The sequence below is a fragment of the Poecile atricapillus genome, chromosome 10 (genome assembly GCF_030490865.1).
Source record: "Poecile atricapillus isolate bPoeAtr1 chromosome 10, bPoeAtr1.hap1, whole genome shotgun sequence".
In the NCBI taxonomy this organism is placed as follows: domain Eukaryota; kingdom Metazoa; phylum Chordata; class Aves; order Passeriformes; family Paridae; genus Poecile; species Poecile atricapillus.
Genome location: NC_081258.1, coordinates 15,224,500 through 15,236,498, shown reverse-complemented (window position 1 = coordinate 15,236,498; position 11,999 = coordinate 15,224,500). Strand labels below are relative to the sequence as shown.

The window sequence follows — 11,999 nt, the reverse complement described above, 5'->3', positions numbered from 1 at the left end:
TACCTGTTTGGCTGTCTAGAGTCTCAAAGGTTGTAACTTTTTGTATCAAACCAGTCTGTATGGATATCTAAATATATATATTGTAACTGTATATGTAATCTAAATATAACAAGTCTAAATCCGTAACTATATAAACATTCTCTCAAGTAAGGGAAGATCATTCTGTCAAGATCACCTTGTGTCAGACCTGTAACTTCAGCTGCAGAGGAAGAGACTGCAGCTCTTGCCTTAAGTAGGTCTCCAGTTGCTCTGACAATCATGGCTTTGGAATGATGACAAGGGCCTGTTTATTGCTATGGAGACATGGAAAAAGAATGGAAACATGGAATTATGTGTGTCATAGAAGAATGAACTCATAAGTCTGCTCAAGGATCTTGTTTTTCTTCCTGCTGGCCGTGGTTTCACGGCAGGAGTTTTGTAGTGTACTGTCAAGGCATAATTGTACTGAAAAACATACATAAATGTAAACAAAGACTGTGTAGCCATCTGCATCCAACTGAGAACCAAAGGAGCTTTTGTGAGCAGCAGCCGGTCAGCCGGGGTCCCTCATCCGTGCGCTCGCAGCCCAGAGCCGCCGGTTGTTCCCGTTGCTGGGGTTTGCCGGAGCCCCCGTGGCTGCGCTCGCTTCCTTCTTCAGCCCCGGGCCCGCCATGGCGCGCGCGCTCCGTTTACCCGTCGCCACGGCAACGGCCACGCCCGCAGGGCCCCCCCGCGCGCCGCCATAGCTGCCCACGCAGCGCCTGACGCGCGGACGCCGCGCGGCGGCCGAAACCGGCCCGTGAGCGGAGGTTGCCGGCGGGCGCCTGCGAGCGCTGGGCGGCCCTTGGTCTCCGGGCTGCCGCGGTGCACGCTGGGAACGGGAGTCTCGCACCCTACCTCACTGATGAGAACAGAGCGGAACGGGGACACGGTTCCCAGCGTGCAGCGCGCCGAAGGGGGGACGGGGCTTTGGATGCTCTGCCTCTCGGGAGTTGTAGTCTCGGCGAGAGCCAGGGGCGAGCGAGCGGGAGTGACGAGGACTGCGCTTCCCGTCGGGCGGCGCGGCCCCATTGTGGGCACGCTCGCAGCCCATTGGCTGCCGGCCGCGGCCGGGCCTCGCTCCCCGCCCGCTGACACAAAGCGGGTCCAAGATGGCGGAGGCGGGCGCGGGGAGCCCGCACGGCGGGGACGCGGCGCCGCCGGGGCCGCCCGAGGAGCAGGAGCTGAGCCGGCGCCTCCGCCGCCTCTACCCCGCCGTCAACCAGGACGAGACGCCGCTGCCGCGCTCCTGGAGCCCCAAGGACAAGTACAACTACATCGGCCTCTCGCAGGGCAACCTGCGCGTCCACTACAAAGGTGCCGGGCTGGGGCGGCGGCGCCGGGTTCGGCTCGGCCCGGAGCGGGACGGCCCCGGCGTGGCCCTCGGGCCGGCCGCTCCGCGGGGCCCGCCGGGCGCGGGCTGAGCCGGCAGCGGGTCCGGCGGCCCCGGGGCAGGGGCGCCGTGAGCAGCGCGGGGACGGGCGGCGCCGAGCTCCGGTCGCGGGGCGCTGCTCGGCCCGGGGCCCCGGCTGGGCTGCTCGGGAACGGAGGCGCTGGGGAGCCGGGGGCTCTCCCCGGCGGAGTGTGTGGCCTTATATAACGCTGTGCAGTGTCGCTGGCCCGGGCCCGGTGCGGCCAGACCGGCTGTTTACTCTGTCATCTTGCTTAAAACCCAGCCCAGGGGTCGGATGGCCCCGAAACGCTGCGTAATTGGGGCTTTGGCTCCTCGGGTTTACACTAAATAGTTGCTCGCAGACTTGTAGTGTGATGTTTTCCTTGCTCGCTACTGGAGCTGTTCTCCCTACCCACCCAGCGGAGAGCTGATTATTCCTTTTCCTGCCTGGCTAGTAAACACTGATGTCATTCCCCTCTTGTGTAATCATTTTTGTCTTCTGTCTGTGTACATTGGTCTTCAAATTATGTCTGTGGGGAGGGGGAGAGGTGGTACTGAGAGTCTTTCACAAAAACTCATAGCAAAAACAAAGGGAAAACTGAAATGCTTGTGCTGTAGGGATTGTTCTTGGTGGCAGTGCAGGGTTGTATATGCTGGTTCTCTGGAAAGTGTGTTTTAAATGGCTGGCTCCGTGTAGAGACAGATCCCTGCTGGTTTCAGATAGTGAGGTTTTAGATCAGGATGTGTGAGAGGCCAGATCCCCTCAGTACTTACATTTCTGTTCTTTCTTAGGTCACGGTAAAAATCACAAAGATGCTGCCTCGGTCAGGGCCACTCACCCCATCCCTGCAGCCTGTGGCATTTATTACTTTGAAGTGAAGATCGTCAGTAAAGGTAGAGATGGGTAAGTGCCTCATTGCAGCTCAGTGGCTGGGGATGTGTCTGGCAGCTCTGCTGGACTCTGGCCTCCTTTCCAGAAGTGTTGGAGGTCCCGTGGCTGCTGGGTGCAGCAGGCAGGTACAGCATGGGCAGGTTTTGTCCTCCTGATGAATGGATGTAAATGAGGTGGAATGCCCTGGAAGCAGAGGCACTGGCACAGCTGTGTCCTGAGCCCTTGGAGATGGGCACTTCTAAAAAATTCAGTAAACTGAGGATCTCTGGTGCAATGTGAATTAAAATAGGTTTTCTTCTTGCTGGCAAGGTCTGGTGACTCTGATTTCTGGAATTACGATGCCTCAGAAGTTAAGTGAAACAGAAGGGAGGAAGGTTGAGCTTAATTTTGGACTGCTGCAGTGAGGTTGATGTGGTGAAGAATACTGGAGCACTGGGGAAAGTAATAAAGGGGCATTTCTGACAAGGTCTGGAGTCTTCTTGTTAACATGGATTTAATTTTTGCTCATTGTGAAGGTGTCAGTCTGTTCTGTGTGGATGGCCCTGGCATTGTTCATTGTTAAAGGATGAATATGGCAGGAATATTATCTGGAGGGGAAAGCCACACAGGATGAGGGTTTGGGTGCAATTAATTAATCCAGTCCTTCAAGTGTGATATTTGATCTCTGACCAGTTTAAGGGTTGTGGGGAAGGGCAGCAGATGTTCCTACTAAAAACCAAATGAAAGTGAAAACTTGTTATAGTTTAATTTTTTTGCTGTCATTGTTGAACTGAGAAGTGGCCTACTTGTAAAGGGACTTGTGAAGGATCTCAGGTTGTGCTGCATTTAGGCCCTTGATAATTACTAGGTTATCTGCAAAGGTGGATGCTGGGCTGAGCTCCTTATAAATGCAGGGAAAAGACCATCCTTATTCCTTCATTTCACTGTCCTGGCTGTTAACTGCTTGTCTGTTTTGAAACACTGCCCTTGATTAGTTTATGTAACTGCTAAAACTGAAATAATTTGCAGTGAGCTTCAAGACAATTTTCCAAAGAAATCACATTACAAAAGGTCACTGAACAGCACTTAATCTTTACTGCAGTCTAGATCAATCTTAAAGGGAGATAATGGAATTTTCTGCTTGTCTCCCAAGATCAGAGTTTCCTGTATTAATGATCTGTTGTTTTTATTGTATTCTGTAATTACAGTGACTTTCCAAGAATAATTCCAAAGAGACAGAACCATGTGTGTTAACACAACAACCTGAACAGGAGCTGCTGATAGCTCTGCTCTGAGGTCAGGGCAGTGCTGAGGCTTTGAGAGCCTCTCTGATGTCTCAGCCATTCCTGTGCCTTGTTTTTCTTTTGCTGGTAGAGACAGATCCAACTTTTATCTCGCACAGGGTGGTGCTGGGGATTTGTGGTTGTGAATTTCCACTGTAGCTGCTGCCTGGCTGTCACTTGAGAAGGTGCTTTTGTGTATCTCACCTTTAATAGTTTGAATTGTTCCTGCTGGAAGCTCAGTGTGTTGTACTAGTGAACTGTGGCAGAGATCTCTTCTGAGGAGGCTCCACAGTGTTTATTCCATCATGGTGACTTCATTTTAAAGGATTGAAGGTCCAGACATCTGAAGAAGGGATTGAGGGAATGAAGTTTTCAAGCAGTGTAAGTGGCAAAGCCTGTCCTTAGGAATAACACTGGAAGGAAACCCTTTAGCAAGGGGAGAGGAAGAGGTTTTCAGAATGGGTATTTCAGCCTTTGCCCTAGAGCTGGTTTGTCTTTTGTATGAGGTAGTGAGGAAATGATGTGAAGTTATTCCCTGTGTATCTCTTTCTGGAGTTTGTGATGGCATTTCACATTTAGGTTTAAAATGTGAGTGATTTGCTTTTGAAACAAGACTTGCTCAAGAAAGGCTTTTGTGAAGTGAATTTCAGGAAGTGTTGAGGAGTCTGGTTTTGCTCAAAACTGTTATTTTTCTGTGCTCAGCATTGTTAGTTTAGGGTTGTGCACTCTGGTTAGATACTGACACTTGCTAATAAACAACAGAATCTAAGGTTTTAGATAAGAAGTGGGATAGAAGCTCCCCGTGGCTCTTAATGGAGAAGAACCCCAAAGTTCACAAGATGCTTTTTGCAGCCTGCCAAGGGATGTTGCCTGTGTGTGACATGCTCTGATAAGAGGCTTCTTGAATTGGCATCAGGCAGTGCCATTTTAGATTGGTGATGTCACTGTGGGAAAGAAACCTGAGCTGTGGAGATGACTCAGGTGTCAGGACCACCGTTTTAACTTCTCCCCTGTTTTTCATTGGACTAAGGGGATTTAAAACCAGTATGCTCTGGTTCTCTCCTGTTTTCTCCCACCAGATCACATCCTAGCAGTCAAAACACACATCCCTGCCTCCCCCTGTTTTCCAGGCTGAGAACTCCTGTGCTCACCCCAGAGCTAGCACAGGGGAAGAGGGAGGGAGGGACTGCAGCAGCACAGGCACAAGTTGCTTTGCCCTGCCACAGTTGGTAGAAAAATTTCCTCTTTTGCACTGCCTTGTCTCCCCTGTGCCTTAATGCACCTGCCCCAGAAAGGTGCTTTTGTTAAGGAAGCAAACAAAATGATTTATGAAAACTCTGCCTTTGTCATCACTGGACTTTTCTGCCTCAGCATTGGTAAAATCATTTGCTGGTGGTTATTTTAAAGCAAGTACAGTATCCAAAAAGTCCATTTGGTGTATGTACGAAACTTCTGAGATAGATCAGCTTTTCTTAGCTTTGGATCTTTCACTGCTCATGAGATAAAACCACAGTCCTTTGAGAGGCACAAGTGTGATTCAAACTTACTTTTAGTTGAATGGTGGCTATTTTTTGTTCTGGTGGATTTAGTCTTGATAAATAAGAGGTCATGTTGATTTACTGAGTTTGTTTTTTGTGCAGTTTTGTTTAGTTTTTTTTTTCCTGGGAGAGGGGTGGCTGCCAGGATACCATTGAAAAATTGTCTTGACAAGATTTCTAGGTAGCATGGAACAAATCAGATGTATCAGTCTGTTGATCTGTTGCTACTTCTTGAGGGGGGAGACATTCTTACCCTCAGAGCAGAGGAGAATTTAATTTGCAGTTTCTTGTCCCAGCCCTCTTGTCACCTCCTTGTCTGTGCTGAGCACACAGGGAGTGGTTCCACAGCACTTTAGGATGATATATGTCAGCGCTGTGGGATTCTGCCCTTGCATTTGCTGTATGCTTCTACTCCTTCCCTCATGCAGACAGGCTGTTACCCTGTCCTGTGGTGAGCTGGTTCAGGGAGATAACTGGTGGAAAGCTGGCCAAAGAGTAATGGATGATGATTTCATCTACTGACGTCACTTTCAGAAATTGCTCCTTTTTTTTTTTTCTCATTAAGTTGAGGACACTTTTCAGGGTTCCCTTTATTAATTGAAGGCAAGTCAATAAAGGGATGGCCCAAGCTGAGAGATGAAAGGGTAGGATTGCAGCAACCCTCAATTCCATTCAAAGTGTTGAACAATTTTGTTTAAGACTTGCTGGTAGCTAATTCCTGAGACATTGTGTGCTTGTCACCTGAGTGTTGTCAACTGGAACAAAAGGACAAGAGGCAATGGGTCACAAGTTGTGGCAAAGGAAATGCCAGCTGGACATAAGAAAGAATTTTCCTTTGTGAAAATGGTTGTGCACCCAAACAGGATGCCTGGAAAGGCACTGGCATCTCCCTCATCAAATTTGCCTGAGGGAGCCCTCAGTCTGCTGACTGATAGAAGTTTCAGAGTTACTTATGCTTTGGGCAGAAGGATGAAGAAGGAACGTCCCACGGTCCCTTCCTGTCCAAACCTCTCCATGAATCTGTGAATGGCCTGCTTCCAGCACTCCTCAGATGAGCAGATTGGCAGAAATGCCTGTGACTCCTCTGTTCCTGAGCTGCCACAAATAACTCAGGCTTTTATCCCCGTACTGTTCATAACAGTTCAACCTTCGCTGTATTTGCAGTACTGAACTCTTGTCCTCTCTCCCTCCAATACATGGTTCTGTTTGGTGGTGATTTGTCAGCACATCTCACAGCCTCTTTTTCCCCACTACACGATCTCTGCTTGGTAAACAGGAACAGGGAGAGACTCATCAGGGTAGGGCAGCCAACCCACAACTCAGAGGCTGTTGTGACTCAGAAGGATAAGTCATCCTTGTCCTCTTTATGCTGGGGCAAGGTGAGCTGTCTGGGGGTGACATTGCGTGTTCCTGACCACCAGTTTGGTTTCTTGACTGGTTTTACCTCCCCCAGCCACGTGCTGGGTTGTGATGGAGTGTGACTGGGGAGGACATTTCAGAGGCCAACCCTGATGATGCATGGGTTCTGAATTCTGGCAAAAGTCACCTGTCTTGCCGCCTCCTCTCCATTTCTGAGCTGCTGAAACAGACAGCCCAGCAGCCTGTGGATTGCTGTCTTTCTGGGAATGGTTTGGTCTTGGACAGCTGCTTACTCAAGGATACTTTGCTGTGCTGGCATCCTGACCTCTCTGGTGGGGACAGAGCCACTGTCTTCCCATAGTGACTCTGTGCAAGCACAGCAGGTGTGCTCTGTGGGCAGAGGAGGTGCCAGGGAGCCCAGCCCTCTATACCAGGGCAGCCCAGTGGTTTCATGAGGACTTTGAGCCATCCCAGAAAGCATCTCAGTCTGGCTTTTCTTTTTGCTAAAATATGTTTTTGTGTGCCACCACTAGTGACTGTGTTGTGAGCTCGATTGTGCTCACAGCCTTTTTGCTGGATCAGTACTTGAAACAGTGATTTCTGCATTAGGTGGAGACCCAGAAAGGCGGGAGAGGGAAGCTGGAAAGACATAAACCACAGGGAATGCTGGTATCCTTCTTCCAGCACCATTCCACAGTTGCTTTGAGCTGTGCAGCCTGTTGTCCAGAGACGTTGGTCAGCACTAGCTTAGGTTGAGGAGAGTTTTCTGGGAGAGGGAGGAAAGAGTTCTTTGAAGAGAGTGGCTGAAGAGCCAATCGAGCTTAGTCCATACCATAGTTTATTTAAAATCTTCCTTTAGCTTTCATACACAAGTGCACCATAAGCCAGACTTAAAAATAGCTTAGTTTCTCTCTGACTGAAAAAGAAAAATAAAGGTCAGATGTGTTGGTTGGTTGCAGTCTGTACATTAGTAACAAATCATCTGCCCCTTTTCCTTGCTTACGCTTTTCCTTGCCAACTTTCCATTTCTCCTCAGCATATGGTGAGTGTGATGGCTCTGTGAAAAGCCTTTTGCTCGTGTTCTCTAATGGGTTCCAGATGCTGACAGAGGCCTGTCCATGCAGAGCTCTGACAGCATTGGCTGCTTATGCTCAGACACTTTGGAGTGCCCTGCCTGTCTGGATGTGGTTGTAGGGAAGGGTAAAGGATATTCTGTAAGAACTGGGGATTTTTTGTGTGATCTCTGTTTTGTCACTGGTAAGCCTGTAAATAATTGTTTTCCTCCCCCCTTTTTATATTTTTCCATCCTGGTTTCCAAGAATCCAAAATTAGCACAAAGGGGGTTGTTCAGATTGCAGGTAGGTTTGCTTGTTTGAATTTATGCTGTTTTCCAGACACTCACTTAAACTACCCAACACATAAATAAAGCCCCCGAGTAGATTTCATAAACAGTTTCTGCCTTGTTCCAAATTTGCAGATTGCCCAAGCAAGTCCTTCTTGCTCAGCTACCAACTAACTGTACTTTGGTACTCTCAGGTGTAGAGACTCATTTTCTGCAGAGGCTTCATGTCAGTTGATGACACCTCGTACAAGTTGTTATTTCTTTGTTATTTCTTTGTCATTGTTCTGTTACACTCTTCCAAAAGGCAGTAATATTGAGAGAAGCTTTTCAGTGTAAAGGAGTCATTGGGTTGGAATATCTGTTTTGCAGTTGAGAGCTTTTTTAAATTCCTTTATTTTTTTTATCAGTGAAGTGGAAATTGAAACTGAGTGTTTTATAGCAGTATCATGGGCCATCCATTGTAATAGTTGAGTATCAATTTATCATTAAAATAATCTGTGAAATAAAGCAATGAAATGGAAGCAGTGATGGTGATATGTGACTTTTCCACTTGTGATGTGTGGATTTAGGTATATCTGAGGTCTGAGATTTCCTAGATTTCAAACTATGATAATTATTTTTGTTGCTGTTGGGATTTTTAGTTCAGCTTCTTAGGAAATTTTGTACAGTAAAGGAGAAAAATTTCAAGAAAGGGTTATTTTTGTTTGGTTATTTTTTTTTCATCCCCTCTCCCCCTGCTATTTCTGAGTATCTGTTATAGAAAATTTAAGAATGTGACAAAAGCAAAATCTAGCAAAATCAATATGTAAAACATTGCTATGCTCAGTTCTTCAGAATATGTTTGCAGTTAAATCCAATCACAGAATAATGGGAACTAATTATTTACATATTCTGAGCTTGCAGATCTAAGAAATTCTATTTAATAATTAAATTTTGTTAGCTGGATAACTTTTATATAGGGAAAACCTTTTTCTTTCACTCGAGAAGCCTTGAAATGATGAACTGCTGAAGAATTTATCATCCAGTGTGAAACTTTGACTCTTTTTCTTCAGCTCTCCACTGAAGCTGAATTGTGTTATGTCAACTCTGTGGCCAGATTAATTTTTTAAACTGCTTTTCTAGCAATGGGATTTACATTGTACCTGTGATATAAGACTGGATCTCTGTTTCCACACTACAATCTGCCTGCTTGTTTACAATTTCTTTGTATTGATGCTCGGGTCCACATGAAGCCTTTGTCCCTTGTTGTGGAGATGTCAGTGTGTAAAGATCTGTGAGTTCAATGTGTGGTGCTTTCCCAGCACTCACCCCAGCTCTGACTTTCTGCTGCTGTTTAAAGAGAAAGTGTTCTTATTTCACCAGTACATCTCTCGAAACTTCAGGTGTTACTTTTTCTCTGAGATATTTTCCACCATTATTAATCCCTCATCCAGATCTTATGTAAATATTACAGTTACTTCTTTCTGTAATTTCATTAATTATTAGCAGGTAAATTCTCATTTCATAAGAATTGTTACCATCCAAGCCTAAAGCAGAGGAAATTTGCCTATAAGGATGTGAGAATACCCCTTAAGAGACAGCTAGCTGGTGGTGGGGTGTTTGCTTCTGATTTGGGTATTGCATTTATATTGTTCCCCATGTTTTTCAGAGGAAAAAACAGAGGCTCAGAGTGCATTTTGAATCTGTCTGTTATGTTGGACTGAAGTGCAAGATTAGTCACCAGAATGAAACAGTCTTTAAATGACTTGCCCTCTTTTGGATGCCTTTCTGTTAGACATTTGTGGTAACTCTTAGCATCTCTTTTTACTGTTTTCTAGGTTTTGTTCATGGCAGAAAAAATGTTCTGTTATTTAGACTGGCAATCAAACAATCTTAAGTCCTTTCAGTTGTGGAAACCTGTTGTGGGAACTTCCCTGATACATTTTCAGTGACTATGAGCAGTGCATTTGGAAGTGAGGTTTGTTAATCAGCAGGACAACCTGAACAAAAATCCTCCTTATTCAGTTGGGTGTAACCAGAATAAATAATCAGTGAATGAGTATCAGTAATGCTTTGTGCTGTTCCCAGACTTTAGGCACCATTTGCCACTGCTATGGTTTGTGTGTGAACTTTGTTGGATATCAGCTGACTTGGAGAACGAGTCAGCTGCCAAGAGTGAAAAGTACAATAAATTGGTGGGACACAATTGCTTCAGCTACATTTGCATTTGACCACAGGGTTTGGGGTTCTATTGTGGTGATGATTGGGGCAGATAGAGAAACTGGTTATTCTTGACAGATTTTAGTGGTGATTTTACCCTGGTGTGGTGCTCATATTGTGCGTTTTCTTTCTTAAATGGTGCTCAGGTCAAGTCTTCGTCTCTGTATTTTCCATCTTTCAGTGTTAATTAATTAAACATTGTTAATCTGCATCATCAGTCTTCCTTTCCTGAAGGTAGCACAGACAAGGGATGGGTTTGTCCTTCTTACAGCTAGCACATACCAGTTGAACACGATCCTAAAATTGGAAGGGAGCTGAGAATATGATACCTTGGTCTGTCAAAAATAGCTTTTCATTCTTCCTCTGTCATTTTGTCACTAATTACTCATAACCACCCTGAAAAGATGTGTTATGTTACCAGATTGCTGCCTCTCAGTTTTGTCCTGCTCACTCACCTTCCCTTCCATGGTCTTCAGCTTTTAAGGATTCTCTGCCTTTCTAAGGGCTGATGTACAATAGACTCCTCCTTGCCTCAGGACACTTGCAGTTGTTTTTAATGAGCTCTTATAAAATTTATTTTCTTCCCTTTATCCCCTTCTTTTCAGCCTTGCCTTATTTGTCTTTATTGACCTCTTCTTGGGGAATTTGGATTCTTCCTGGAGCCCATCAGTGCTATTTCTGAAGCACCATCACAGAGCAGCACAATATGCACAAATAAACCCAGAACCACTTCCACTCTAGAGATCATATTCCATTATGAAGTAGTTCCAAAATATTTGTTGTTAGACTGAGGAATCAGAGACTGTTGGAATCCAGTATTTTACATGCCATAGGTAAATTTTTTAAACAGATGTAACTTGTTTTTTCACTGCTTTAAAACAATGTTCCCCTTCCCCCACCAGAACTGCGACAGTGTGGTTTCAAGTGGGGAGTTGATAAGGGTTATCATTTCTAGCCACTCTTTAAACCTGGCATGAAGTCAGGACCCACCTCAGACAAGAATGATAATACAGAGCTTTGCACAAGAGACTGTGGAAGTCTCTGAAATGCCACCAGTGTGGTGTATTATTCACCTCTAACTAAATAATTTAGTTTGTTTATTTTAGATTTAACTGTGCACGTTGAAAGAGTAGGGTGCACGATAGCTGGGAGGACAGGATTCCTGCCATATAGGTGTGGTTATTAGAAAAAACTGCAGGATACAGGAAGCATTTGAATCACAAACCTCTGGAAGAGTGGAACATCCCTTGTTTAACTCGTGGCTCAGCAGGATTGCTTGGGTTTGGCTGAGCCACATAATAAAATGCCAATCCCAGGAATTTCTACCGCATGTTGTGTTAATGTTGGTTCACAACTGAGCAGGGAACGGCTGCTTTACTGGAAGCCATGGCCTTCAAAACAAATTATTGAACCTCTCTGGTCTTAACTCTTCCATGCTTGGACCTCAGTGCCTGTTGGCATCCCTGGCAGTCTCGTTCCAGCCTCCTGTACTGTGCCAGGGTGGGGCTGGCTCAGGAAAGAAGAGTTTTGGGCTCGTAGCTGTTACCCAGCCAGTGCTAAAGCAATGTATTTTTTTTCCCCCTTTGTTTTCCCAGCTTTCAGATGGGTTAAATTTTGTCTGCCATCTGGGTGAACAGCCACTTGAAAGAAGAGTGTCAGGGATTGTTCACCATCCTGACTTGGTATCTTTGAACAGGTTAAACAATAAATACAGGGGAAACCTGTATTTATTATTTATACTGTCTTTCTTCCCCTGGGAGAGCCTTAATAAATCTGCCTTGCTAATTGTCAGCTAGTGTTAAAGATGAATATTATTGGAGAAAGTCTTGTAGCTTTTTAGGTAAAGAAATACGTCCTTTTGTTTAAAGTATACTGCTTGTCCAGTGAGGACCATGGGCTAATTGTTTTTCCCTCCTTCTGCCCTGCCTTTGTTTGGAACATAACAGTGCTTCCCAAGTGCTGGGTGCTTTCCATGAGATGTTCTTTGCTCCTGGGA

The 11,999-nt window shown here is 45.8% G+C and overlaps 1 protein-coding gene and 1 long non-coding RNA gene across 4 annotated transcripts in view; one reads left to right on the top strand and one right to left on the bottom strand.

The window, feature by feature from the left end:
• Positions 1-271: 271 nt before the first annotated feature.
• RANBP10 (RAN binding protein 10) overlaps positions 272-11,999 on the top strand; it is a 65,707-nt gene continuing 53,979 nt past the window's right edge. The window contains exons 1-2 of one of the 3 annotated variants that reach the window (XM_058845772.1): positions 981-1,335; positions 2,204-2,315. In XM_058845772.1, the coding sequence (XP_058701755.1) occupies positions 1,131-1,335; positions 2,204-2,315 (317 nt within the window). In that variant the 5' untranslated portion in view covers positions 981-1,130. Of the gene's footprint in view, positions 1,336-2,203; positions 2,316-11,999 lie in introns of all 3 variants that reach the window. The other 2 variants (XM_058845771.1, XM_058845770.1) reach the window with 2 other exon arrangements.
• LOC131582505 (uncharacterized) lies at positions 2,326-10,980 on the bottom strand. The gene is made up of 3 exons (XR_009278350.1): positions 10,459-10,980; positions 3,770-7,378; positions 2,326-2,890 (listed from the first exon to the last, which is right to left on the bottom strand). It is a non-coding gene; the product is annotated as an uncharacterized LOC131582505 (long non-coding RNA).